Source organism: Muscardinus avellanarius (genome assembly GCF_963383645.1).
Source record: "Muscardinus avellanarius genome assembly, chromosome: 3".
Classification (NCBI taxonomy): Eukaryota; Metazoa; Chordata; class Mammalia; order Rodentia; family Gliridae; genus Muscardinus; species Muscardinus avellanarius.
In genome coordinates, this window is record NC_137788.1 from 139,349,741 (window position 1) to 139,373,175 (window position 23,435).

A 23,435-nucleotide genomic window follows, 5' to 3' on the forward strand; every position below is an offset into this window, starting at 1 on the left:
ATATAGCTCAGAGGTAAAAGGTCACCAAGTTCAACTGCCAGTAAAATACACACACACACACACACACACACACAAATTAAATTGTGCCTACAGAAGTAACACCATAGTATGAATCCTCATTTAAATTCCCTAATATATTCTGCTACTATTTCTGGGAACAAAAACATTAAGTAAAAGCTAGAATAATCTGTCATCTAAAAGTAATTTTTTAAAAGAACATTCATATTTAAGCAACATAACAGATGCAAGTGAATCTGTTATGATTTGCCATTACATTACTCTAATGAATATGCTAAAAAGCATAACAGATTCTAGTGAATTAACTATGGGTTCTAAAGTCAGAAAATGGCATTCAATAATTCATTATTACCAAACAAAACTGGAAAGCTCTACTTGATGATCCAAGTGAATGCTCTACTTGATGATCCAAGAGGGACAGTAAATAGAGCAAATTTAAGATGGGCAGTCTGTCAGAAAATGAAAGATTAGAGTGATGACACCAGTCCTTTCCTCATTACAGTGATGTCTACACCACCTTTCCTCTCTTATTCAGATAAGAACCAAATAAAAAGAAAAAACTACTCCAGAATTCCTGCCGTAGTCCAAGTGCAGGTTCCAGTTGGACATGACTTACACTATCAGTTGCCAGATTTTAAACATCATCATAGTTAGTTTTAATGAACTCTAGGCAGACCACTGGTTTTTCTGAAGGAAGGAAAGTCACAGGAGTGGACAGGAAACTATTTAACTCTAACAACTCATTTCCTTCCCCTTGACATCTTGAGAGACTGGCCCTGGAGAGAACTATGCTATACTTTTGAGAAACTCTGCCAAGCATTCTTTTTTTTTTTTTTTTAAATAAGGGTAATAAAAGACTCGCTTAAAAATGAGCAACAGATAAGAGCTTACAATCCTTGAACAAATGAGTTAAGAAGAAAGAGCAACTTGAACCTACTTACAGGAGTTATGTCGCCGACGGAAACTTTTGGACTGACTCAAGGACTCCATGTGCCTGTCCACATAGCTTTTTGAGCACTGCTGCTGCTGGGGAGAAATGGCAACATCTTGGCTCTTCACATCAGTCCTCTTAGGGATGTTCTGAGGAGCACTACTGGAAGAGGCTGGTTTCTTAACCAACTTGCCTGTGCCATTCTGACTGATACCCGCTTGGTACCCAACACCAGCGGGGCCTAATTCTGTCTGATGAAGGTCTCCAAAATGCTGGTTGTCTCCAGGACCTGGTATCTCCAGAATTTTTAATTCTGTTATATCACCTGCCCTGAAATACACAAAAGATTTCAAGTCTCAAAACTGTAATAGTGATAACCAGGATGAAACTGGGATCAACAGTAAAGAGCTACACCTTTGCACTTTGGTGAGTAGGTAAGTATTAAGAATGGTTATACCCACAGGAAAAGGTTATACACGGGTATGTATTGGGAGGAATTATCAGAAAATCAAGAAAGCTCTCGCCTGATGGCATTTTGTCTGTTTGTTGGTGTGTAAGTGTAGGAGGCTGTTTGTGAAACCAGTAAAAAGAGGTATGTGAAAACACAGTTAACTTGAGACCTATTGTCAAATACAAAGAAAAAGGCTCTCCTGCACCTAAGAACTTTAGATATGGGCTACAGCATACTTCTGGGGATAAATTATAAATCTACAAAGGGACACATTTATGCATTAATAAGAACTGTCAACATGAGAAAGAACAAATCTAAACCTGAGAAATAAAACATGAAACCATAAAAGACAAAAAAAGATTATGCTAACTATAAAAGAATACTGCATGTTTGACTGAGAAAAGAAACAGGTTTCACAAACTCTGAATCATTAGCTGAATGCTAATTACAAAACAAGGTCTCTGCTTAGAATGGGAGCTGGACTGTGAAAGCTAAGATTGCAATACCTGATAAGACTCAAAAAGAGCCCCACCCAACAGAATCCTGGCAAATCAGACCTAGTTCAAGGGCCACAGACCACCACTGGGTTAGAAACAAGGGCCACAGACCACCACTGGGTTAGAAACAATCAGGGGGATTCTCACCTGAAGGTGACTTCTGGAACAAGACACTTCACTCCATTGTGGAAAGGCCGGGTGAGAGAAATGGTCTGGCTGACCTGATCCACTGCTGACACTCTGCCCTGATAGACACCCAAGCTTTCTCCGCAGTTGATAGACACGATACTGCCCAGCCAATCTGCAGCCATGTTCCAGAAGTGAGATCACGGAGAGGAGAGCTAATCAGTGTACCTTGGAGAACAGACAAATCTTTAATTCAGCAAATATTATGTCAAGTTCTATACTAAGAGTTCCTTAATAATACACATTCTGTCAAATCCTTAAATGAGGCAATAAAGTATAAAAAAATAAGAAAAGTTTTAGCAAGAATATGCATACTAATATTACTTAATATGTACAAAAACTCTGTAATTGCTTTAAAGTACATACATTAAGCCGGCATTCCATATTCCAGCATTCTAATTCCAGCATTCGGGAGGCTGACTGGAGGATTGCGGTTCGAGGACAGCCTCAGCTACTTAGTGAGGCCCTCTGCAACTCAGTGAGACCCGATTTCAAATTAAAGAATAGCTGGGCGTGGTGGCGCACGCTTGTCATCCCCGCGCTTGGGAGGCTGAGACAGGAGGATCACATGGGTTCGAAGCTAGCCTCAGCTACTTAGTGAGGCTTTCGGCAACTTAGCAAGACCCTGTTTCCAAATAAAATATAAAAAAGGTCTGGGAGTATAGCCCAGAGGTAGAAAGGCTCTGGGTTCTACCCCCAGTACCACCAAAAAAAATTAAAAAATAAAAATAAATAAAGATGATATTGAGCTGAGGATGCTAGTACACTCCTATAATCTCAGCACTTGGGAGGCTGAGACAGGAGGACCGCAGGTTCCCAGCCAGCCTCAGCTACTTAGTGAGGCCCTCCACAACTTAGTAAGACTCTGTTTCAAAATAAAGAATAAAAACAGGGCTGGGGGTATAGCTCAGAAGTAGAATGCCCCTGGATTCAATCCTTAGTACCAAAAAAAAAAAGTTATGTGCATTTACAAATATTTCACAACTGAAACCCGCTATTTTGTATAATTATTTAGCACTGATTTTAAGAATTCATTTTTTAACACAAAACAGTAAATTTAAATTAAAGTGCCACCAATTGAGTTTCTCATCAGATGAATGCACTAAGCATGGGTGCTTCATCCATTACAGAATGAATACCTCAATATGAAAAGAACTAGTTGAGCCAGGCATACTGGCAAACACCTGTGATCCCAGTACTTGGGAGGCTGAGACAGGAGGGTCACAGGTTCAAGGACAGCCTCAGCAAACAGACACCCATTAACCTAGCAAGACCGTTTCCAAATAAGAAATAAAAGGAGACTGGGAATCCCCAGTACCACCAAAAAAAAAAAGGAATCTACAGGTGACGCATGAAGCAAGAGATATAGGAGCTACAAAGAAATTAATCTTTGGTGGCTTTTGTTTTCTCTTTTATCAACTTATTACATATATTATCTCTACATTTTTTAAGTGTACAGCTCCATGAATTCTTACATGTCAATTCACCCATATTACCACCACCTAAATGCCCCAGAAGGCTCGACTGTGTCATTACTCTGACATCATAAAAGGTCAGTTTAGTTTATTTTTTAATTTCACGTAAATGGAATCACAAAGGTTCTCTTAAAAAGTCTAGCCTTCTCTGCTCAGCAATACAGCTGTGAAATTCATCCTATTTTTGCACATACCAAAAGTTAATTTTTCTTGTCTGTTCTGTGTTATATAAGTAAGCCACAAAGTATTTATCTATTCTATTGTTGATAGAATATCAGGTTATTTCCATTTCTGAGCTATTATGAATAATTCACTTTTGTTGGGGGTATTCTACCTCCAAGCTGCACCCCCAGCCTATTTCATTATTTTTATTTTTTGTTTGTTTGTTTTGGTGGTGGTACTAGGGATGGAACCCAGAGGCTTTCTACCTCTGGGCTATACTCCCAGACCTATAAAGATTTTATTTGGAAACAGGGTCTCACTAAGTTGCTGAGAGCCTCACTCAGTAGCTGAGGCTGGCTTTGAACCCGTGCGATCCTCCTGTCTCAGCCTCCCAAGCGCGGGGATTACAAGGGTGCGCCACCACGCCCGGCTCATTATTTTTATTTTGAAACAGGGTCTTGCTAGGTTGATGAGAGTCTCAATACTTGTTGAAAATGTCCTTGAATCTGTGATCCTCCTGTCTCAGCCTCCCAAGAACCGGGATTACGAGTATGCACCACAACACCCAGATAATAATCCACATTCTTATATTAATTTCATAGCAGACAAATGTACCCAATTTTGCTGCACATATTACACAGGAAATCACACAGTAGAATTGTATTTTGCATTATTAGAAATTGCCAGGTTTTTTCCTCTTTTGACAAATGGAAAATGTCAGGGGTCATCATCTGTAGAAAGGCTAAGTAAACTTTCTATTATTGTTATGTATAGGGGCATGAGGCACGAGATAAAACACATCTACCTGTGGATCATAGGCCAAAAAATAAAAAAAAAGCTTAAGGCACTTTTCTAGTCCACAGCCCTACCCACAAGAGGAAACTCCACCAAAAATATCTTGGCTTCCAAAAACTCATGTTCTTTGTAACCGTTTGAACTTCATACTGAGCATCAAGTAAAAATTGTGTGCCTCATACATCTAATTTACACTCATTAAAAAAACCACGATGAGCCAGGTGTGGTGGCGCATGCTGTTAATGTAGCCTCAGCTACTTAGTGAGGTCTTTTGCAACTCAGTGGATCCCTGTTTCAAAATAAAGAATAAAAATGGGTTTGAAGGTGTAGCTCGGAGGTAGAATGCCCCTGGGTTCCATCCCCAGTACCACAAAATAATAAAATAAATAAATAAAAAAGATTAGGACCCATATGAGGTTCCCAAATGAAATAAAAACTGCTCAGAAGCAGTCATTTATATTTAGGAGGAATTAAGATCTATATAGGAACTGGGTGTGGTAAAGCATGCCTGTAATCCCAAGAGTTGGAGGCTGAGACAGTAGGATCACAGGCTCAAGGCCAACCTCAGCAATTTTTTTTTTTTTTTTTTTTTTTTTTTTTTGCGGGTTTGGGGATGGAACCCAGGGGCATTTGACCTCTGAGCTACACCCCCTGTCCTATTTTTAATTTTATTTTGAAACAGAGTCTCACTAAGTTGCAGAGGGCCTCACTAAGTAGCTGAGACTGTCCCGGAACAGCGATCCTCTGCCTCCCGAATGCTGGGATTACAAGTGTGTGCAACCACGCCAGACTTCAGCCTCAGCAATTAAGCAAGGCTCTCAGCAACTTAGTGAAATTCTGTTTCAAAATTTAAAACTAAAATAGGTCTAGAGGTGTAGCTCAGAGGTAGATTCCCCCTGGGTTCAATCCCCGGTACCAAAAAAGTAACATAAGATAAAATATACTAAAAGGCCTATATGTTAAATTAGTCTAAATCCGTGGCTAGAGAAGAGGAAGGGAAAAAGAACCATCTGAGTTTGCGAGTTTCTCACCTGTAACCACAGAAAGGGGATTACGATTCTTCCTAGCTCTGCAAATGGGAGATTGAAAATCAATTGGCCAAGCTTACAAGGAGATTCCTCCCACAAACTAAAACACTTTAACAACTCAACAAGTACTGATAGAGCAATGAGTATCGCACAAAGGGTGCTGAGATTAAGAACCGCGGACTTAATCTAGGGGCAGGAATGACTTCGGGGGAAGTAGCCGGGGTTCCAGAGAAGCTGTACCCTGGCAAGTACCAATTTCTCAGCCTCCCTCTCCTCCCACACCCCAGGTCAGTTCCCAAGCTCCCAATCACAGACGTGGCACTCTCCCTCCTTCCTGCCGCCTAGCTCCCTGCTCAAAAAGGAAACTGAGGCACTGTGAGCTGTAGCCGCCACCGCCAAGGCTGGACTAAAGAGTCCAGGCACCTCACAGTCCTCAGACTCCGTGGAACCCCGCTGCCTCCCCCCCCCCGCTCCAGCTCAAACCAAAATGCGGGGGCCAGCCCTCGTCCGCGGCCCCCTCCGCGGCCGTGCCCGCCTCCCCGGGGTCCACACGACTCGGAGCCGCACAGCCTGAAGGCGCGGGCGGCGCCCCGGCAGCCCCCTCCCCCGAGCACCCCCGCTCTCACCTCCGCGCCGCCTCCGAGTGGACCCCCCAACGCCCAGAGACCCGCGGAGGGGCCGCTCCACACCCACCGCCGGATCCGCCGCCGCCGGAAGCGCGCGCGCCGCGCGCCGCCGCCGTGAGGTCACTTCCGGCGCGACGCGTGCAGACCGGAGGGCCGGCGCCGGGCGGCGCGGAGCTAGCGGAATTGGGGAATTGGCGAGAACGCCGGGAGGGAACTGGCCAGGCGCCGCGGTGGTGAAATCTGGGCTGGGACTGGCGTCCTGCACCCCGGCTCCTCGGCCTAGGTTCCTTTGGGGAGCTGTCCTTGCAGCCTCGAAGAAAAGTTCCTGCTTCTCTTCCTGCGGCCGTAGCGCCGGTCGCCCAGATAGGGTGGACGGCTCGCGGCGGATCTTGTTCACGCGGGACGGTTTTCCTTGCTAAATTGCAGCGGCGGTTCGTAATAAGCAGACCGCCCCTTGCACCGATGGACTAAAGGAAACAAGAAATGGCTTCCGTGGTTGATCTTCAAAGATGAGCGGCTCTGCTCATTTCGGGGTTAGAATCAGCCAGTCTGCTGACTGCTCTTCCCGAAACTTCTTAAAACTGTCCCCTCTTTGGCGTCGGTGAGCCTCGGTAGCCTTTATTTTGGAGAAAACAACAAAAAAAAGCATGCCTTTAGGGCCTCGAGCCAGGGTAATAAGGAATTTCCGAGTTTAGAATTTGCAAGGCCATTCTTGAAGCCTCACCCCTGGTTTGGGAACCGCTGCTTTATCAGGCCTCATAGAATAGAGTAGGTGTTAGTGTAATCTCAAACGTGGTTCTACAAAATCAGGAACTTTTAAGCCGGGCGTTGTGGGGCACGCGTGTAATCCCAGCATTTGGGAGGCTGAAACAGGAGGATTGAGGTTCACGAACAGCCTCAGCTACTACTTAGTGAGGCCCTTTGCAACTCAGCGAGACTCTGTTTCAAAATAAAGAATTAAAAATAGGACTGGGGCTCTAGCTCAGAGGTAGAATACTCCTGGGTTCCATCCCCAGTACTGCAAAAATAAATAAAAATAAATCAGAGTAAGAAGAACTGACATTTTTAACATGAAATATCTCTTAATGCATTTTATTCTTGTTTGATATCTTTGATCAGAGTTTTGAAGATTTCCTCATATGTTAGATTTATACCTAAATATTTTGAGGGTGCTAATGTCAACATATCTTTAATTTCAAATTCTATTTGTTCATTGCTGGTATATAGGAAAGCAAGTAACTTGTGTATATTAACCTTGTATCCTTCAACATTACTATAATCACTACTTCCAGGAGATGTTTTTCGGCTGTCTACATAGATAATCATATTATCTACAAATAAAGACAGTTTAATTTCTTCCTTCCAAAACGATGTACTTTTTATTTGCTTTTCTTGTCTTGTTGCATTAGCCAGAACTTCCAGAATGATAATGAAAAAAATGGGGAGAGAGAACATCATTGCCTTACTAAATTTTTCACCATTAAGTAATGTTAGCTGTAGGGTTTTTGCAGATATTCTTTATCAAAATGAGGCAGTTTCCTTCTATTCTTGGTTTCCTACGAGTTCTTTTTTTTTTTTTTTTTTTTTTTGAGAAGTGTTAGTGTTAAATACTCTTTATTTGGTGGGGCGTGGTGGCGCACACTTGTAATCCCAGCGCTTGGGAGGCTGAGACAGGAGGATCACACAGGTAGCCTCAGCTACTTAGTGAGGCCCTTTGCAACTTACTGAGACTCTGTTTCCAAATAAAGTATAAAATAGTTCAGGGAGTGTAGCCTGGAGGTAGAAAAGCCCCTGGGTTCCACCCCTAATACCACAAAATAAAAATATTCTTTATTTGATTTTACACATAAAACACACGAAAATGCCTTCCAATGGGTAAAAGGTAGCATTTTAGATATAGAGAATTCTAACTAAATTGCATATTAACAAAAATACAAAGTAGACATTGCATCCTTTTCTTCTTTTCTCTTTTTTTTGTTAGTACTGAGAATTGAACCCAGAGGCATTTTACCTCCAAGCTACACCCCAGCCTTATTTTATTATTTTATTTGGAAACAGGGTCTCAGCCTCACTAAGTAGCTGAAGCTGGCCACGAACCTGCGATCCTCTTGTCTCAGCCTCCTGAACCTGAGAACTTCCTGTCTTAGCCTCCCAAGTACTAGGATTACAATCATGTGCCCGGCTTGCTTCATTTTCAACCATTGCCTTAGGGTAATGAACACATATTGAAACAGTTAAGTCTTGCTTATTTCTAATAGCAAAGGGATTTCTCCAGTATTTAAAATATTCACGTAACCAACTATATAAATCTAAATATAAAACCAGTCTTCGATAGGTTTGGAAATGGCATTCCTCATTTTTGTGAAAAGTTGAACATTACTAATAAAGTCCAACCATATCTTTAAAAAAGGAAAACAGTGGTAGCATTTCCTGAACTGGAATTACTATCAAACAGGAAAAAATACCCATTTAACTACAAGCCAATTTTACTTAAATCAGAACTCTCCAACAAAAATTCAGCCAGCCACTGATGATCTGAATTCTGGTGTATGAGATTATTTAAATTATAGTACACCTAAGAAAGGCCATGAGACATTTGTAATAACTAAGCCAGTAGCTATTAGTATCTTTTTTGAGGTAAGCTCTTAAGTCTGCCCTTTCTCCCTTTTTCTTAATGCAGTGAAGACCATGTCTGTCCTAGGGATGTACTTTTGGGGATTCTCCAAATATTCCATCAGTGTATGCTCCCCCCAGGCGATGCCTTTGTTCTTGTTGGCATCTGTGTAAGAAGATCCAGCAGCCTGACCTGTCTCTTCCTAAACAGATCTCGGAGATGTGGCCCAGGCTTGGGCTTGCCTCCCTTTTCCACAGTGTGGCACTGGGCACACTTCCGAACAAAAATCTTCTTGCCTTTGTCAACATCACCGATTTGTAATTCGCTTTTTCATCACTGGCACAAGGAAAGTGTCCAATGGGAAGCCAAACATCCCCTCTGTATCCTACCAATTCTTAGCATGAATCGATGTCAGATTTTTATTTATTTATTTTTTGGTGGTACTAGGGGTAGAGCTCAGAGGCTTTCTACCTCCGAGCTATACTCCCAGACCTATTTTCTATTTTATTTGGAAACAGGGTCTCACTAAGTTGCTAAGAGCCTCACTAAGTAGCTGAGGCTGGCTTTGAACCTGTGCGATCCTCCTGTCTCAGCCTCCCAAGCGCGGGGATTACAAGCGTGCGCCACCACGCCTGGCCTCAATGTCAGATTTTGTGAGATACTTTTTCTGCATCTATTAAAATGACCATTTAATTTTTTTCTCTAGCTTTCTGATGTGATAGATTAACTAATTTTCAAATGTTGAACCAGGCTTGTATAACCAGGATAAATCTCACTGGCCACAGTGTAATTCTTTGGGGTGGGGGGGGGGGAGGGACTGGGGGTTGATCCAGGAGCATTCTACCTCTGAGCTATACCCTCAGCCCTATTTTTTTATTTTATTTTGAAGCAGGGTCTCACTAAGTTACCACAAGCTGCCTTTAACCTGCGATCCTCCTGTCTCAGCCTCCCAAGTACTAGGATGTCAGGCATGCGCCACTGTACCTGGCTGTGTGTAATTGTTATTTGTGTGTGTGTGTGTGTGTGTGTGTGTGTGTGTGTGTGTGTGTGTGTGGTACTGAGGGATTAAACCCAGGGGCATTCTACCTCTGAGCTATACCCCAGCCCTATTTTCTTTTTTTTCTTTTCTTTTCTTTTTTCTTTTTTGGTGGTATTGGGGTTCCTGGAAGCCCTTCTACCTCTGGGCTACACTCCCAGACCTATTTTATATTTTTGAAACAGGGTCTCTTAGGCCAGCGCGGCTGGCTTCGAACCTGTGTGATCCTCCTGTCTCCGCCTCCCAAGTGCGGGGATTACAAGCATGCTCCACCACGCCCAGCTTGCCCTATTTTATTTATTTTGAAAAAAGATCTCACAGAGTTGCAGAAGGCCTTGGTAAGTTGCAAAGGCAGACTGAATCTTCGATCCTCTTGTCTCAGCCTCATTTTTATTTTTATTTTGAAACAGGGTCTCGCTAAGTTGATGAAAGTCTCACTGCTAGCTGAGGTTGTCCTCAAACCCACAATCCTCCTGTCTCAGCCTAAGTACTAGGATTATAGATGTGCACCACCACGCTCAGTTTCCTGTGTGTGTGTGTGTGTGTGTGTGTGTGTGTGTGCACAAGCGCCTGTTCTGAGAATTGAACTAAGGGGCATTCTAACTCTGAGCTATAGTCCCAGCCTTATTTTTTTTTCTTTTGAAACAAGTTCTCACTAAGTTGCTAAGGGCTTAAAACCTGCAGTCCTCCTGTCACAAGTACTAGCATTACAGGTGTGCATCACCACCATACCCAGCTATCTTTATCTCTACCTTTTTTTTTTTTTTTGGTGTTATGGGGTTCCTGGAAACCCTTCTACCTCAGGGCTACACTCCCAGACCCATTTTATATATATATATATATATTTTTAATTTGGAAACAGGGTCTCTTAAACCAGCAAGGCTGGCTTCGAACCAGCGCCTCCTGTCTCCACCTCCCAACCGCCGGGATTACAAGCGTGTGCCACCACGCCTAGCTAATCTCTACCTTTTTGTTATTTTCTCTTCCCTCATCTTTCTTCTCTCTCTCTCTCTCCCCCTCTCCTCCCCCTGAGGACTAAACCCAGAGTCTTGTACATGCTAGGCAAATGCTCTATCACTAAGCTACACATGCCGCTCTGTCCTTTTTTTAAATTTATTTTTCTTTTTTGTGACACGGCGGATTGCACTCAGAGGCATTTCTGCCTTCAAGCTCCACCCCTAGCCCGATTTTATTTCTTATTGTAAAACAGGGTCTCAAGCCAGGCATGGTGGCGCATGCTTGTAATCCCAGTATTTGGGAGGCTGAGACAGGAGGATCGTGGTTCACGGACAGCCTCAGCTACTTAGTGAGGCCCTCTGCAACTCAATAAGACCCTGTTTCAAAATAAAGAATAAAAAATAGGGCTGGGGGTGTAACTCGAAAGTATAATGCTCCTGGATTCCATCCCCAGTACTGCAAAAAAAAAAAAAAAATGGTCTTGCCAGGTTTGTGAGAGTATCACTACTTTCTGAGGCTGTCCTCAAATCAACAATCTTCCTGTCTCAGTCGCCCAAGTGCTGGGATTACAGGCGTGCATCACCATGCCCGACTCTCTGTGTCCTTTAGTGATGTAATGTTCGCAGCCCAGCTGTGTTGGGGCAATGGGATAGGTTGCTGAGAGGCCACAGAAGACACTAGAAGGTGGGATATGAGATAAGGTTTATTGAGAATGTTTTTGGGACAACCAGTGCCAACAGGCTGGACAGGTGCTTCACCAGAAGGCCCAGCAGTGACAGGCTGGCGGTGCACTTGTGTTTCACCTGGTGCCCTGGACTTCTCCAGAAAGGCCCATGGCAATGGGCTGGACAGGCACTATTTCTCTTCTTACATAGTGCCTCTAGTGTTAGCCAGAAAGCCGCACCTCTTACCCCTCACTGCTTAGCCGAGGGGCAGGCACTCAAATGAGTATTTTTCTCTCCACAGCGTTCTGACTCACGCCAGATCCCACAAGCTGAGGGGCTTTATAAACCAGGTGCAGAAGCAGTGACACCGTTAATTTGCTTGGTTTCCTTTTTTCCATGTGTGACCAGCATCCCCTGGAGCAGCTGTCTTGGCATGCACACAAGAGAGCAGCTCTCTATAGATGACACCAGCTTGCCCAAATGCCTAGCACACCTGGGAAAACCCAGTATCCTTCGAGATAAGAAGTATCTGGACACAGGGTCTCACTAAGTTGCTGAGAGCTTCACTAAGTAGCTGAGGCTGGCTTTAAACCTGCATGATCCTCCTGTCTCAGCCTCCCAAGTACTGGGATTACAAACACGCGCCACCACACCCGGCTCACCGAGTACTGTTTTTATTTTTTTTTATTTTATTTATTTATTTTATTTTATTTTATTTTATTTTTTTGGTGGTACTGGGGTTCCTGGAAGCCCTTCTTCCTCCGAGCTACACTCCCAGACCTATTTTATATTTTTGAAACAGGGTCTCTTACGCCAGCACGGCTGGCTTCGAACCTGTGCGATCCTCCTGTCTCCGCCTCCCAAGCGGGCAGATTACAAGCGTGCGCCACCACGCCCAGCTCCCGAGTACTGTTTTTAAAAACAATCTTGGCAATGCTGAAAACCTGAACACAATAGATGAATGTCCTAAGACCCACCTCCACCCACCCTTGCTGAGAAAGGAGCACTGACAAGAAAGGCTCTGGGCAGCTGGGACTGATTCGGTGTCCACAGCTAGACCTCAGCAGAATTACAAGCAGCATGATGCTCACAGGCCACTTGTTCTCCTGCTCTCCAGTTCTCCTCTCACAGATCACCAAGCTCAGACATGGTTACTCCATGACCATGGTGAATGAAGCAAAGCGAGCAAGGCCACTGCATAATTTTGTCTAAGCACAAGTAAAAGCAGGGTCCCTTGTGCAACCTACCAAGTACCCACTCTTAGAATTGTCCCCGCTGTTCAACAGCGTCCAATGTAGAGCTGACGCCCACTTCCTGAGACCTTCCCCCGCGCCGCCCAGCCAAAGCCTAAACACTACAATCAGCTCTTTCCAACACCAGGCTTCCCCGTACCTCCTCTTTTCCCTGCCCCCCTATTTCTTGGCAATCGCTAGCGAACTTTCTGTCTCTATGAATTTATTATTCTGTATATCTTGTATAAATATAGAATCATGTAATATGTGGCCTTCTGCATCTGGTTTCTTAAACTTAGCATGTTTTCAAGGCTCATCTATGTTAAAGCATATTATATATAAAAGTAGAGTGTTTTTGTTTTTTGGTGTTACTAGTAATTGACCCCAGGGGTGTTGTATCCCTGAGCTACATTCCCAGCCCCATTTTATTTTTTACTTTGAACCAGGGTCTTACTAAGTTACCACATCCTGGGCTCTATCTGCAATCTCCCTCTCTGTCTCTAAAGTACTACAGTTACAGACATACAGCCCCTCGTCCAGCTAAATGAGTTTTTCGGGGGTAAGAGTACCGGGGATTGAACCCAGAGGCATTCTACTTCCAAGTGACACCCCCAGCCCTGTGTTATTTTTTATTTGGAAACAAGGCTTGCTAAGTGGATGAGATCCTAAATTACTAAAGCTGTTCTCTCATTTGAGATCCTCCTGTCTCAGCCTCCCAAGTACTTGGAGTACGGATGTGCACCACCACGCCTGGGTAGATGAGTTTTTTTTTAAGTTTAAGAGGCAAACACCTCTAATCCCAGTACTATGCAATTAGTGATATCCTCAGCAACTTAGCAAAACCCTGTTTCAAAATAAAAAATAAAAAGAGCTGAGAAGCACCTTGGAGGTAAAATGCCCCTGGTTTCAGTCCCCAGGAACACACACACACACACACACACACACACACACACACACACACTGCTCTAGATGTCTACAGCTTGTTTCTCCTGGTGTCCTGAAACTCTCGGTGAGTGGGAGGTCTCTCTCTACTCCTGCCAGAAAGCAGGAATGTCAACTACACGATCAGGAAGACAGCTGGTTTGGCGTGGAACTGGGGAGGTTCACATCCAAGATACAGCTCCCCTCAGCCCTTTGGGCAGAATCATCCCTGGCGATGTGGGTCTAGCCTTCCCTGCCACTTGATACTTGCTCTCTGCCATCCCAGATGGGCAGGGGCTTTTGACTTGGAATGTGGGCTACAGGCTGCTTATGGGAACCCCGCATTCAAGGATCTTCTCCACCTATGCTTGGCCTTGGGCTCTACTACGGCTACAGAGCCTGGAGGACCAGAGCATGAATACTGAGGAGCAGGTTACAACTTCTGAGATGAGAGTTCCTTTCAAAAAAAAAAAAACAAAAAAAAACTGTGATCACAGATCTGGGCGTGGTGGTGCACGCTTGTAATCCCAACATTTGGGAGGCTGAGACAGGAGGATCCCAATTCGCAGACAGCCTCAGCTACTTAGTGAGGCCCTTTGCAACTCAGAAGACCCTGTTTCAAAATAAAGAATAAAAAGTAGGTCTGGGGTTGTAGCTTGGAGGTAGAATGCCCCTGAATTCTATCCCCACTTACCCACACACAGGATAAAAAAAACGAGGGGGAGAGCCAGTGAGGTGACAGAGTCTAGTGCCCTAGGCAGACTGCCCAAGAGCAGGAACTGCCACCTGCACCCTCACCGCCACCTCCCTCCTCTCTCCACAGTAGCACCCAACATGGGATTGGGCCCAAGGTAGATGGAGATGACATGTCTTTATTCAAAATTCAAGAACTGACCACCATAGGACTTCTGAGAGTGTCACTGAGTATTTAAAAAAAAATTTTGGTGGTACTGGGGTTGGAACCCAGGGTCTTTCTATCTCCGGGCTATACTCCCAGACCTTTTTTTAAAAATTTTATTTGGAAACAGGGTCTCACTAAGTTGCTGAGCACCTCACTAAGTACCTGAGGCTGGCTTCGAACCTGTGCGATCCACCTGTCTCAGCCTCCCAAGCGCGGGGATTACAAATGTGTACTACCACGTCCAGCTTACCATAGGACTTCTGGATATGATGATGATGATGATGATGATTATTATTATTATTATTAATTATTTAGTTTAGGTAGTGATTTCCTGCATGCTTCGCAATACTTGGTTTAGATTTTTCTCTAGTGCATGAAACAAATGGTCTTCAGCTCTTATGTATGATAAATGCAAGCACAATGCAGGCTAGAATAACAGTCGTGTACAAACATTTATTTAAAAAAAAAAACACTTTTTTTGCGGTACTGGGAGTGGAACCCAGGGGCTTTTCTACCTCCGGGCTATACTCCCAGACCTATTTTATACTTTTTTTTTTTTTTTTTTTTTTTTTTTTTTTGCGGGTCTGGGGATGGAACCCAGGGGCATTTGACCTCCAAGCTACACCCCCTGCCCTGTTTTTTATTCTTTATTTTGAAACCGGGTCCCACTGAGTTGCAGAGGGCCTCACTAAGTAGCTGAGGCTGTCAGCGAACCGCGATCCTCCAGGTCTCAGCCTCCCGAATGCTGGGATTACAAGCGTGCGCCACCACGCCCGGCCTATTTTATACTTTATTTGGAAACAGGGTCTCACTAAATTTCTGAGAGCCTCACTAAGTAGCTGAGGCTGGCTTTGAACTTGTGTGATCCTCCTGTCTCAGCCTCCCAAGCACTGGAATTACAACTGGAATTACAAGCATGTGCCACCACACCACCACACCTGGCTTATTCTTTATTTTGAAACAGAGTCTCACTGTGTTGCAAAGGGCCTCCCTAAGAAAGAGCTAAAGCTATCCTCCAACTTCAATCCTCCTGTCTCAGCCTCCCAAATGCTGGGATTACAAGCCTGCACCACCACACTTTTATACTGGGTGTAGAGAAGGAGACCAGTAGAGGATGACTAAAATAACATTCTTCACCTCAGCCCTGCTCCTAGTACCTGGAGCATTGCAGTCCCTCTGTCCTCTGCTCCTCTTAGACACAAGCCCCAGCCCCTCATGTATAGAAACAGGGGCCTTCCAGGCAGGCAGCCCTATTTGCTCCTATCTGGAGGTGAGGCAGACAATGGTGACCCCTCTCCAGGAACACTATCCCAGCCCATGTGGTCAGATCGCTCAGCCTCATCTAGGTGGCAAGACCACCTCTGTGCCAACGTCTAGGGGTATCTCTTCCCTTTCTTCTGGGCATCTCCCAATGGTCAAAGAGGTCAGACGGGTCCTAGCATGGTCTGCTCTACCCAGCCAGCTACTGTGCCCCAGGGCTTCCAAAGAGCTCTTCAATGGGTCTCAGAGCCTCAGGGCCTTATTACCTTACAGGCCTTCTAGCTCAAGGTCAACTTTGAAAGGCTCCATCAGCTCCTGGGCGGCCTCTGCCGTGTTCACTGTCTGTACTCAATATGCAGAGGGGCAAGTTCAGGTTAGTGGGCAGACACGCTCCTTCGGGCTTGCCTACAGCCCATATTACAAAACATCAGCCAAATCAGTATCTGTGAATTTCAAGTTGAAGGTCAGACAGGTAGGTGGACAGCACCTTGCACTCGGGCCCCTGAAGCCTACAAGAGCGCAGCTGCACTTGGAAGTGCTCACAGCAAGCATGCTTCATAGTCAGCCCGTAGATGGGAGTCATGTCCACCTTCACGCCTGGTGACACGCTGAACTCCAGCTGCTGCAGCAGGATGGCCAGGAAGAGAAAGACCTCCAGGCGGGCAATGGTCTCCCCGATGCACTTCCGCTTGCCCAGGCCAAAGAGAATGACCTTCTCGCTCAGTGTCTTGTCCACAGCGCCATTAGCCGTGAGAAACCGTTCAGGTCGGAACACAGACGGGTCACCCCATAGCTTCCTGTAACCGGAAGGAGGCAGCCGAGGCGGCATCTCAGGGGCTCAGAAGCCTCAAGCGGGTTGAGCCCAGAGGACAGGGGATGGGTAAGTGGCCCCTGGACAGGAGAATCTGAGGCCCAGGAGACAGTGGGTCCCGCCTGCCCCCGGGGGTTCTGCTATCTCTCTCAACTTACTGGTCGTGGTTGATCTGCCACTGGTTCACAAAGACGCAGCGCCCCTTGGGGATATAAAAGCCACTCAGATTTGTGTCTCTTGTGGTGCTGGAGAGGAAGAAACTCGGTGAGGTTCAGGGCCACAGGGGAATAACCCTGTCCCCCATTCCATGTCCCTCCCCCGGCCCTAACCAAGTGGTGGACTAGAGTAATGCCCAGTATGAGGCAGCAGTGGCGCTGAGGCCTCACCTGTGAGGGATGGTGAAGGGGAAAAAGGAGGTGTGTCGGAAAGTCTCCAGGATGAAGGCTTCCATATAGTGCAGCTGGGGCCTGTCGGAGAGCCGGGGCCGCCGCGCCCTGCCGATCACTGTGTCTGCAGAACACAAAAGTCCAGGTGGATTAAGGGGCTGCCCAGACTTTGGAAGGGTCTCCTACCTGGGTCCCCCCTTTTTTTCTTTTTTTCCGGTACTAGGGATGGAACCCAGGGCCATTGTACCTCCAAGCTACACCTCCAGCCCTATGTTTTAGTCTTTTTTATTTTTGAAACAGAGTCTCACTGAGTTATGAAGGGCCTCGCTAAGTATCTGAGTCTGCCTGTGAAGCCAGTCTAGTCTCAACCTTCCTCATGCTGGGATTACAAGCGTGCGCCACCAAGCCCAGCTTGATCCCTTTCAACGGGAATCACCACCTACCCAGCTCCTCCTGAATCTTTTTCTGTACCGTAGGGTTCGTCACCAGGTACATGAGACTCCAGGAGATGGCAGTTGTGACTGTGTCAAACCCTAGACAGGAGAGAACAGAGGGAAAAGTAAGGCAGGTGGCAGGTCAGGGCACAAAGGCATAGAAAGGATACGAGTGGTAGGTCTTACCAGCTCCAAAGATGTCCAGAACAATACTCAGAATCTTCTTATCTGGCAGCTGAATATTGGCATTCTCATCCAGCCTCTTGTCCTGATAGCGCTCGATCAGGCTGTCTGTGATGTCCCGGATGTGACCCTGGGCAGGGAAGGCACGGAGGTGAGCAAGATCCCAGGCCAAGACCTCCCTCTCCATCCAGGCCTGGTCCTCACTCTCGCTAGCACCTTTGTTCAGGAGGTGATACTCTGAGGCTGCCACCCCATCTTCTCTCTGCCTCTCCAAGATTCTCCCCTTCTCTAACTCAAGGGACACCTGATGCTCAGAATCTGATACAGTTATCATCTGGATGTGCTCTTTAGCCTTTTTGTATCATGGATCCAAGAGACAAAGGCTTTCACTCTTCCTGGTCCCTGCAATAACTGGCCCATGATTTTGTGTGGAGTGGCTATTCATTGGCTCTTGCTATCTGACAGAAGCACAGAAGGACTAATCAAGAAAAAGTTCTATTTTCCCACCAAGAATGAAGTCCACTCACGAATGGCTTCAAACTCCCAGGCAAAGCCTCCCTGAGAGGTCTCATGATTGATCCTTTATCTTTGACCTCCCAGCCCAGACCCTACCTACTACCCACCAGCCACTGCCCCTCCCCAGCCTGTACCTTCTCAAATGTTTTGTAGTGCTCTTTAATTATCTTCTGTATGAAACTGTTAAACTTCTTATTCAGGTCCTTGAAGGTACTCAGGGTAGGGTTGGGCAGGTAGCGAAGGACGGGGGTGAAGTCAGCCGGATAGCCAGCGGCGGTCACCTCCCCAAACTCCTTACTCAGGCTGACGAGACTATGCAACTCTTGGCTGTCATGGTCATGGAGTTGGCCAAAGCACATGGCATAGATGACATTGGTCACTGACACCACCACATGTCCATAGGGGTCAAAGCGCCCGGATTCTGCCATCAGCTCCTGGAACCTGCTGATTAGCTGCTCTGCCTCCCTGCTCACGTACTCCTCCAGGTAGCAGGAGGATGCGGAAGCCGGGTCCGAGGCTATGGAGAAACTCTTCAGGGCGTTCTGGGCCAGGCGCCGGCGGGCAGCCCACACAGGTCCGGAGTCTGGGCTGAAGGTCATGCTCTGGCCCTCAGAAATAAAGGTGAAGCTGTAGAGGTCGGGCCGGCCCTTGAAATCATCCCCCTGCCGCACCAGGGCCTGGCGGATGGTGTCCAGGCCGCTCAGCACCACCACGGGCGTGGAGCCGATGTGGATCTGCAAGACGTTGCCATACTTCTGCCTCAGCTCGGTCAGCGCCAGGTGCGGGTTCTTCCCCAGCGTCAGCACGTTCCCTATCAGGGGCCAAGCCCAGGGCCCTGGTGGACTCTTCAGGCCTTTGGGGAGCCGACGCCTGGGGGCTCGGACCGCCCAGAATACCAGGCAGAAGATGGTGGCAGCCAGGAGCAGCTCTGTGGCTGAGTCAGAGATTGGGAGTCCACACAGAGAAAGCATGGTGGGTTTAGGGGTCCTCAAGGTGGCTGCTGAGAGGTGGGCCAAGAAGAAAGAAATCAAGCCATCAGATGGAGGGTGGAAGGAAGCAATATTGTAAAATGTCAGTTTGCTGCTCAAGGAAAGGAGAAGCCTTTCCAGCCAGAACTGATGGCTGGGCATGAAGGAGAGGAGGTGAGAAGAAGTGGTTGACCTGTCTCCGCGTGCCAAGCCTCAGTAGTCCTGGCTGCATGTCTATGTAGGAGGCTGCGATAAGACTCAGAGAAGTGAAGTACCTCAAGGTCACACGGTCAGGAAGTGGTGAATGGACCCAGTCCAAGTTGCTTATTTCCAGAACACCGTGTGTGTCTGTGTGTGTGTGTGTGTGTGTGTGTGTGTGTGTGTGTGTGTGTTTTATTGGGATTGAACTCATGGCCTCATCTATGCTAGGTGAGTGCTGTATCACTGAGCTACATCCCAGGCTTATTTTTTTATTTACTTTTTTTTTTTTTTGCGGTATTGGGGATGGAACCCAGAGGCATTATACCTCTGAGCTCTACCCCCAGCCTATTTTTTTATTCTTTATTTTGAAAGAGGGTCTCACTGAGTTACAAAGGGCCTCACTAAGTAGCTGAGGTTGGCTGCAAACTGTGATCCTCCTGTCTCAGCCTCCCGAATGCTGGGATTACAAGCATCCGCCACCACGCCCGGCTTACCTACCTAGGTATCTTTTAAGCTGATACTAAACAGTAATTGTGTAAAAGTACAGCTTTTGCCGGGCGTAGTGGCACACACTTGTAATTCCAGTACTGGGGAGGCTGAGACAGGAGGATCGAGGTTCCTGGCCAGCCCCAGCTACTTAGTGAGGCCCTTTGCAACTCAGTGAGACCCTCTTTCAAAATAAAGACTAAAAAATAGGGCTTGGGATGTAGCTCGGGGGTAGAATGCCCCTGTGTTCCATCCCCAGTACTGTAAAAAAAAAATATATATATATATATATAGATAGATAGATATAGATATAGATATAGATATAGATAGATAGATAGATAGATATAGATATAGATATAGATAGATAGATATAGAGAGATAGATAGATATAGAGAGATATAGATATAGATATAAAATCTTTTATTTTTCCCCCTAACACATTAAAATAAACCATAATCAGTATGTCTCAGCCTGAGTCCCTTTGAGTCCTTTCCACTACACTTGGGAAACCCGTGCTATGGGGGGACTTAGGGACCACCCTCTCCCTTGGCTTCCTTTCATAATTGGTAAAATGACATCCAGAGGGGACACTAATTTCCCCAAAGTCACCCAGCAACCAGTGACAGAGCCAGGACTCAGGACTCTTAGGCAAGTCCCCTGGAGAGCAGACAGCTGCTGTCACAGGCATCTCCTTTGAAGATCAATGAAAAAACCTCAGTTCTGTGCTACTCAATTGCAGAATCTGGGGAATCCCAGCAGACCCTGGGTCAGGGTAAGGAAGCAACAGGGAATGAGCCACTGCCCACGCCACTGGCACTCAGAGGGCCGGCTGGCTGACAGTCCACACATGGTGCTGCAGCCCCGGCCTTCTGAGTCCAAGTGACCCACACAGTTCAAAAGCGACTGGAAGCCGGGCATGGAGACACAAGCCTGTCATCCCAGTACTTAGCTAGACTCTTGGCAACCTAGCAAAACCCTGTTTCCAACCTAAGACTGAAAAGAGATGGGAGTAAAGCTCAGAGGTAGAATGCCCCTGTACCCTGTAACACACACACACACACACACACACACACACACACACACACACACACACACTAGTAGCAGCAGTAGCAAAGCAGTTGGAGACCAGCTCGACTGAGTTCCCAGGAACAGAAATCCAGGTTTTTGTTGTGCTCAAGTCTCAGTGAATGAATAGTCTGAGCTCCCCCGTTTTGCAAGTCACCAGAGAGCAGAGAATAAATGGAAGGCTCCTGCCAGGCGAGTGCTGTAAGAAAACTTTAAACTGGAGCCAGGTAAATCAGGAATAGATCTAAACTGAAGCTAAGACGATTTTCTCTCTGAGTTTGATCTAAAAGCGATGTACAAATTCAACCTTTCCAAGGCATCAGGCTCTGTCTAGACTGCTAGTGTACTGGACTAGAGCTCAGGAGAGCCAATTTCCACTTGGACTGGCCATTGACCTTTCTGGTCTCCAGTTATGTCACCTGTATAAAGAGGGTAGGACAAGACCTCCCAATTCAGAGTGCCCGGCTGGATCCTAGGGAAGAGAAGACCTTGACCCAAACCACCCTGGGGAACCTCACAGTCTTACCAGCGAGGTCTCCCTGCAGGAGAAGCACACGGGACAGGCAGGTGTGTGTCCTACCTCAAGCACTTCAGCCATCTCAGTGGAGGAGCACACTAGACCCCCTCCATGAGAAAACTAGCGATACTGTCAGCTGTGATGTGCTCTGATGCCCCTTCCTACACAGTGTGTGCCCCCAAGGACTTCTAGCCTTTGTAAGGTGGTAAAAGGCCACGGGAAAGCAAGGCGTGGTGGCACACACTTGTAATCCCAGTACTTAGGAGGCTGAGACAGGAGGGTCAGGGTTCGCAGCCAGCCTCAGCTATTTAGTGAGACTCAACTTAGTGAGACCTTGTTTCCAAATAAAGAATAAAAACGAATTGGGCTGAGGATATACCTCGGAAGTAGAATGCCCCTTGGTTCAATCCCCAGCACCACACACACACACACACACACACACACACACACACACACACCCCACAGGCGATATGACTAGGGAGTGTTCAGGGACTGATGTTTTCAGCTCCCTGCACCTGGCAATCTGTCACCCTGACAACCTCCCAGTGAAGGACAGAGGAGACAGTCAACAAGATAAGAAAGGCCCCTAGGACTTCTGATCAGTCCCTCCACCCCCATACTAGGGATTGAACTCGGGGGGTGCACTACCACTGAGCTACATCCCCAGTCCTTTTTATTTTATTTTGACACAGGATTTGGCTAAGTTGGCCAGGCTGGCCTTGAACCTGTGATCTTCCTGCCTCAGCCTCATGAGTAGCTAGGATTACAGGCATACCCCACTGCACCCAGCTTCAGATCAACCTCTCTTGTCCAGGTTGGACATCTCACCTATGATAAGCCACCTGGGACGGTAGAGGCTGCCAGACTTAGCTTTCAGATAGAGCAGATACAGTAGTAAGAACCCAGCCCATCGCCCCCGTTCACCTTGCCCATCCAGAGAGAAGCCCCCGCAGCCACGCCCATCGCAAGCCTGCAGGAGGGCTTGCAGTGCTCCCAGCTCCCCTGCTGTGTTCTCATTCCAGCACCCCAGGTGACCCTGATGGGAGCTCCACGGTGCTCAGGGAGTCTGTGGGGGATAGAACTGGAGCCTGGAGTCCTGAAAGGGGTGGGGTGGAGGTGGGGTCTGTATCTAGAGACCTGATCCTTCCTCTGGCCTCAGTTTCCCCAGCAGGGGGCTAGACTGCCTGCTCACTAAAGATGCTCTAGGCTTCCTTTTTGGTGGCACTAGCCCAGTCTACCTAGGAAGAGCAGGAGTCACCCCATCTTCTTCTAAGTGAGGGTGGAGGGACACGCAAGTGGGAAGCTGCCCAACACTCACCTGTGGCTGTGAGGAGGCCCTGAGCTGAGAAGAGTGGGCTCTGGGGCCGGGGACCCAGAGAGGCTCAGGGAGGCTCCAAGGAGCTGTGACCTCCAGGGTAAGGGTGAAGCACGCCTCCTTTATAGGAGGCTGTGGGAGCGTTCGGCCACGGCCACGCCCCCTTCCCTGGCACGCGGTGATAGGAAAGGGGGGGGGCTAGGAAAGAGAAGGGGTTGGGGATGGGCAAGAACTCGTTACAGGCAACCTCATCTAGGTGCTGGCACGGAGGAGTGAGGGATGGGGTCACCTGGGACCGCCACTTCCAAAGCACCGCAGGGCAGCGTCGCACCCAGCCGATGGAGGGGTTTAAGGGACCGGTCCCCTGCAAGCCCGAAGAGAGAGGGTCTGAGGGACTCATGGCCATCATGTTTGCGCCCACCAGAACACCGGTGTGCAAGCCTCTCCCCGACTACCAGCCTCCGGGGCCAGGCAGGCAGGGGCAGGGCGGACGCGGTGACCTCTCTCCACCTGGTTACTCAGTCCGGGTTCGCGTGAGAAGCGCCGCGATCCCAGCACGCAGGTCACGAGCTCGGGAGGCCGAGGCCCTATCGGACCGCCCAGACCCCAGAGCCCGGCGGCTAGCCCAAGTGCGCGCTCCTAGGTGGAGTGGCGAGAATGGCTGGCAGGCAGGCTGGCTGGGCGCTCAGTCGCCGCCCAGGGCCGCCTCTGGGGTCACCGGAGGCACGCTGCAACTCTGGGAGACCCGCACCCGGGACCCGCCGGTCCTCGAGGTTCCCTCTGGGGTCCGGGGGTGCT

The 23,435-nt window shown here is 47.3% G+C and overlaps 2 protein-coding genes and 1 pseudogene across 3 annotated transcripts in view; all 3 read right to left on the bottom strand.

Annotated features, from left to right (window-relative positions):
* Positions 1–2,208, bottom strand: part of EDC3 (enhancer of mRNA decapping 3) — a gene marked incomplete at both ends in the record, with an annotated part of 28,691 nt that extends 26,483 nt beyond the window's left edge. Inside the window, 2 exons of the mRNA XM_080690870.1 lie at positions 960–1,279; positions 2,045–2,208. Of these exons, the coding sequence (XP_080546996.1) occupies positions 960–1,279; positions 2,045–2,208 (484 nt within the window). The remainder of the gene's footprint in view (positions 1–959; positions 1,280–2,044) is intronic.
* Positions 2,209–6,289: 4,081 nt separating this feature from the next.
* On the bottom strand, positions 6,290–11,611 carry LOC308260362 (cytochrome c, somatic-like; annotated as a pseudogene). Its single transcript has 4 exons — positions 11,580–11,611; positions 8,756–9,108; positions 6,435–6,584; positions 6,290–6,343 (listed from the first exon to the last, which is right to left on the bottom strand). The product of its transcript is annotated as a cytochrome c, somatic-like (transcript).
* A 4,580-nt stretch (positions 11,612–16,191) lies between these two features.
* CYP1A1 (cytochrome P450 family 1 subfamily A member 1) lies at positions 16,192–19,056 on the bottom strand (the record flags this gene model as incomplete). Its single annotated transcript, XM_080691658.1, has 6 exons — positions 16,192–16,552; positions 16,725–16,811; positions 16,953–17,076; positions 17,396–17,485; positions 17,573–17,699; positions 18,220–19,056. The coding sequence occupies 6 exons, from the start codon at positions 19,054–19,056 to the stop codon at positions 16,192–16,194; spliced, it is 1,626 nt and encodes a 541-aa protein (XP_080547784.1).
* Between the last annotated feature and the right edge of the window lie 4,379 nt (positions 19,057–23,435).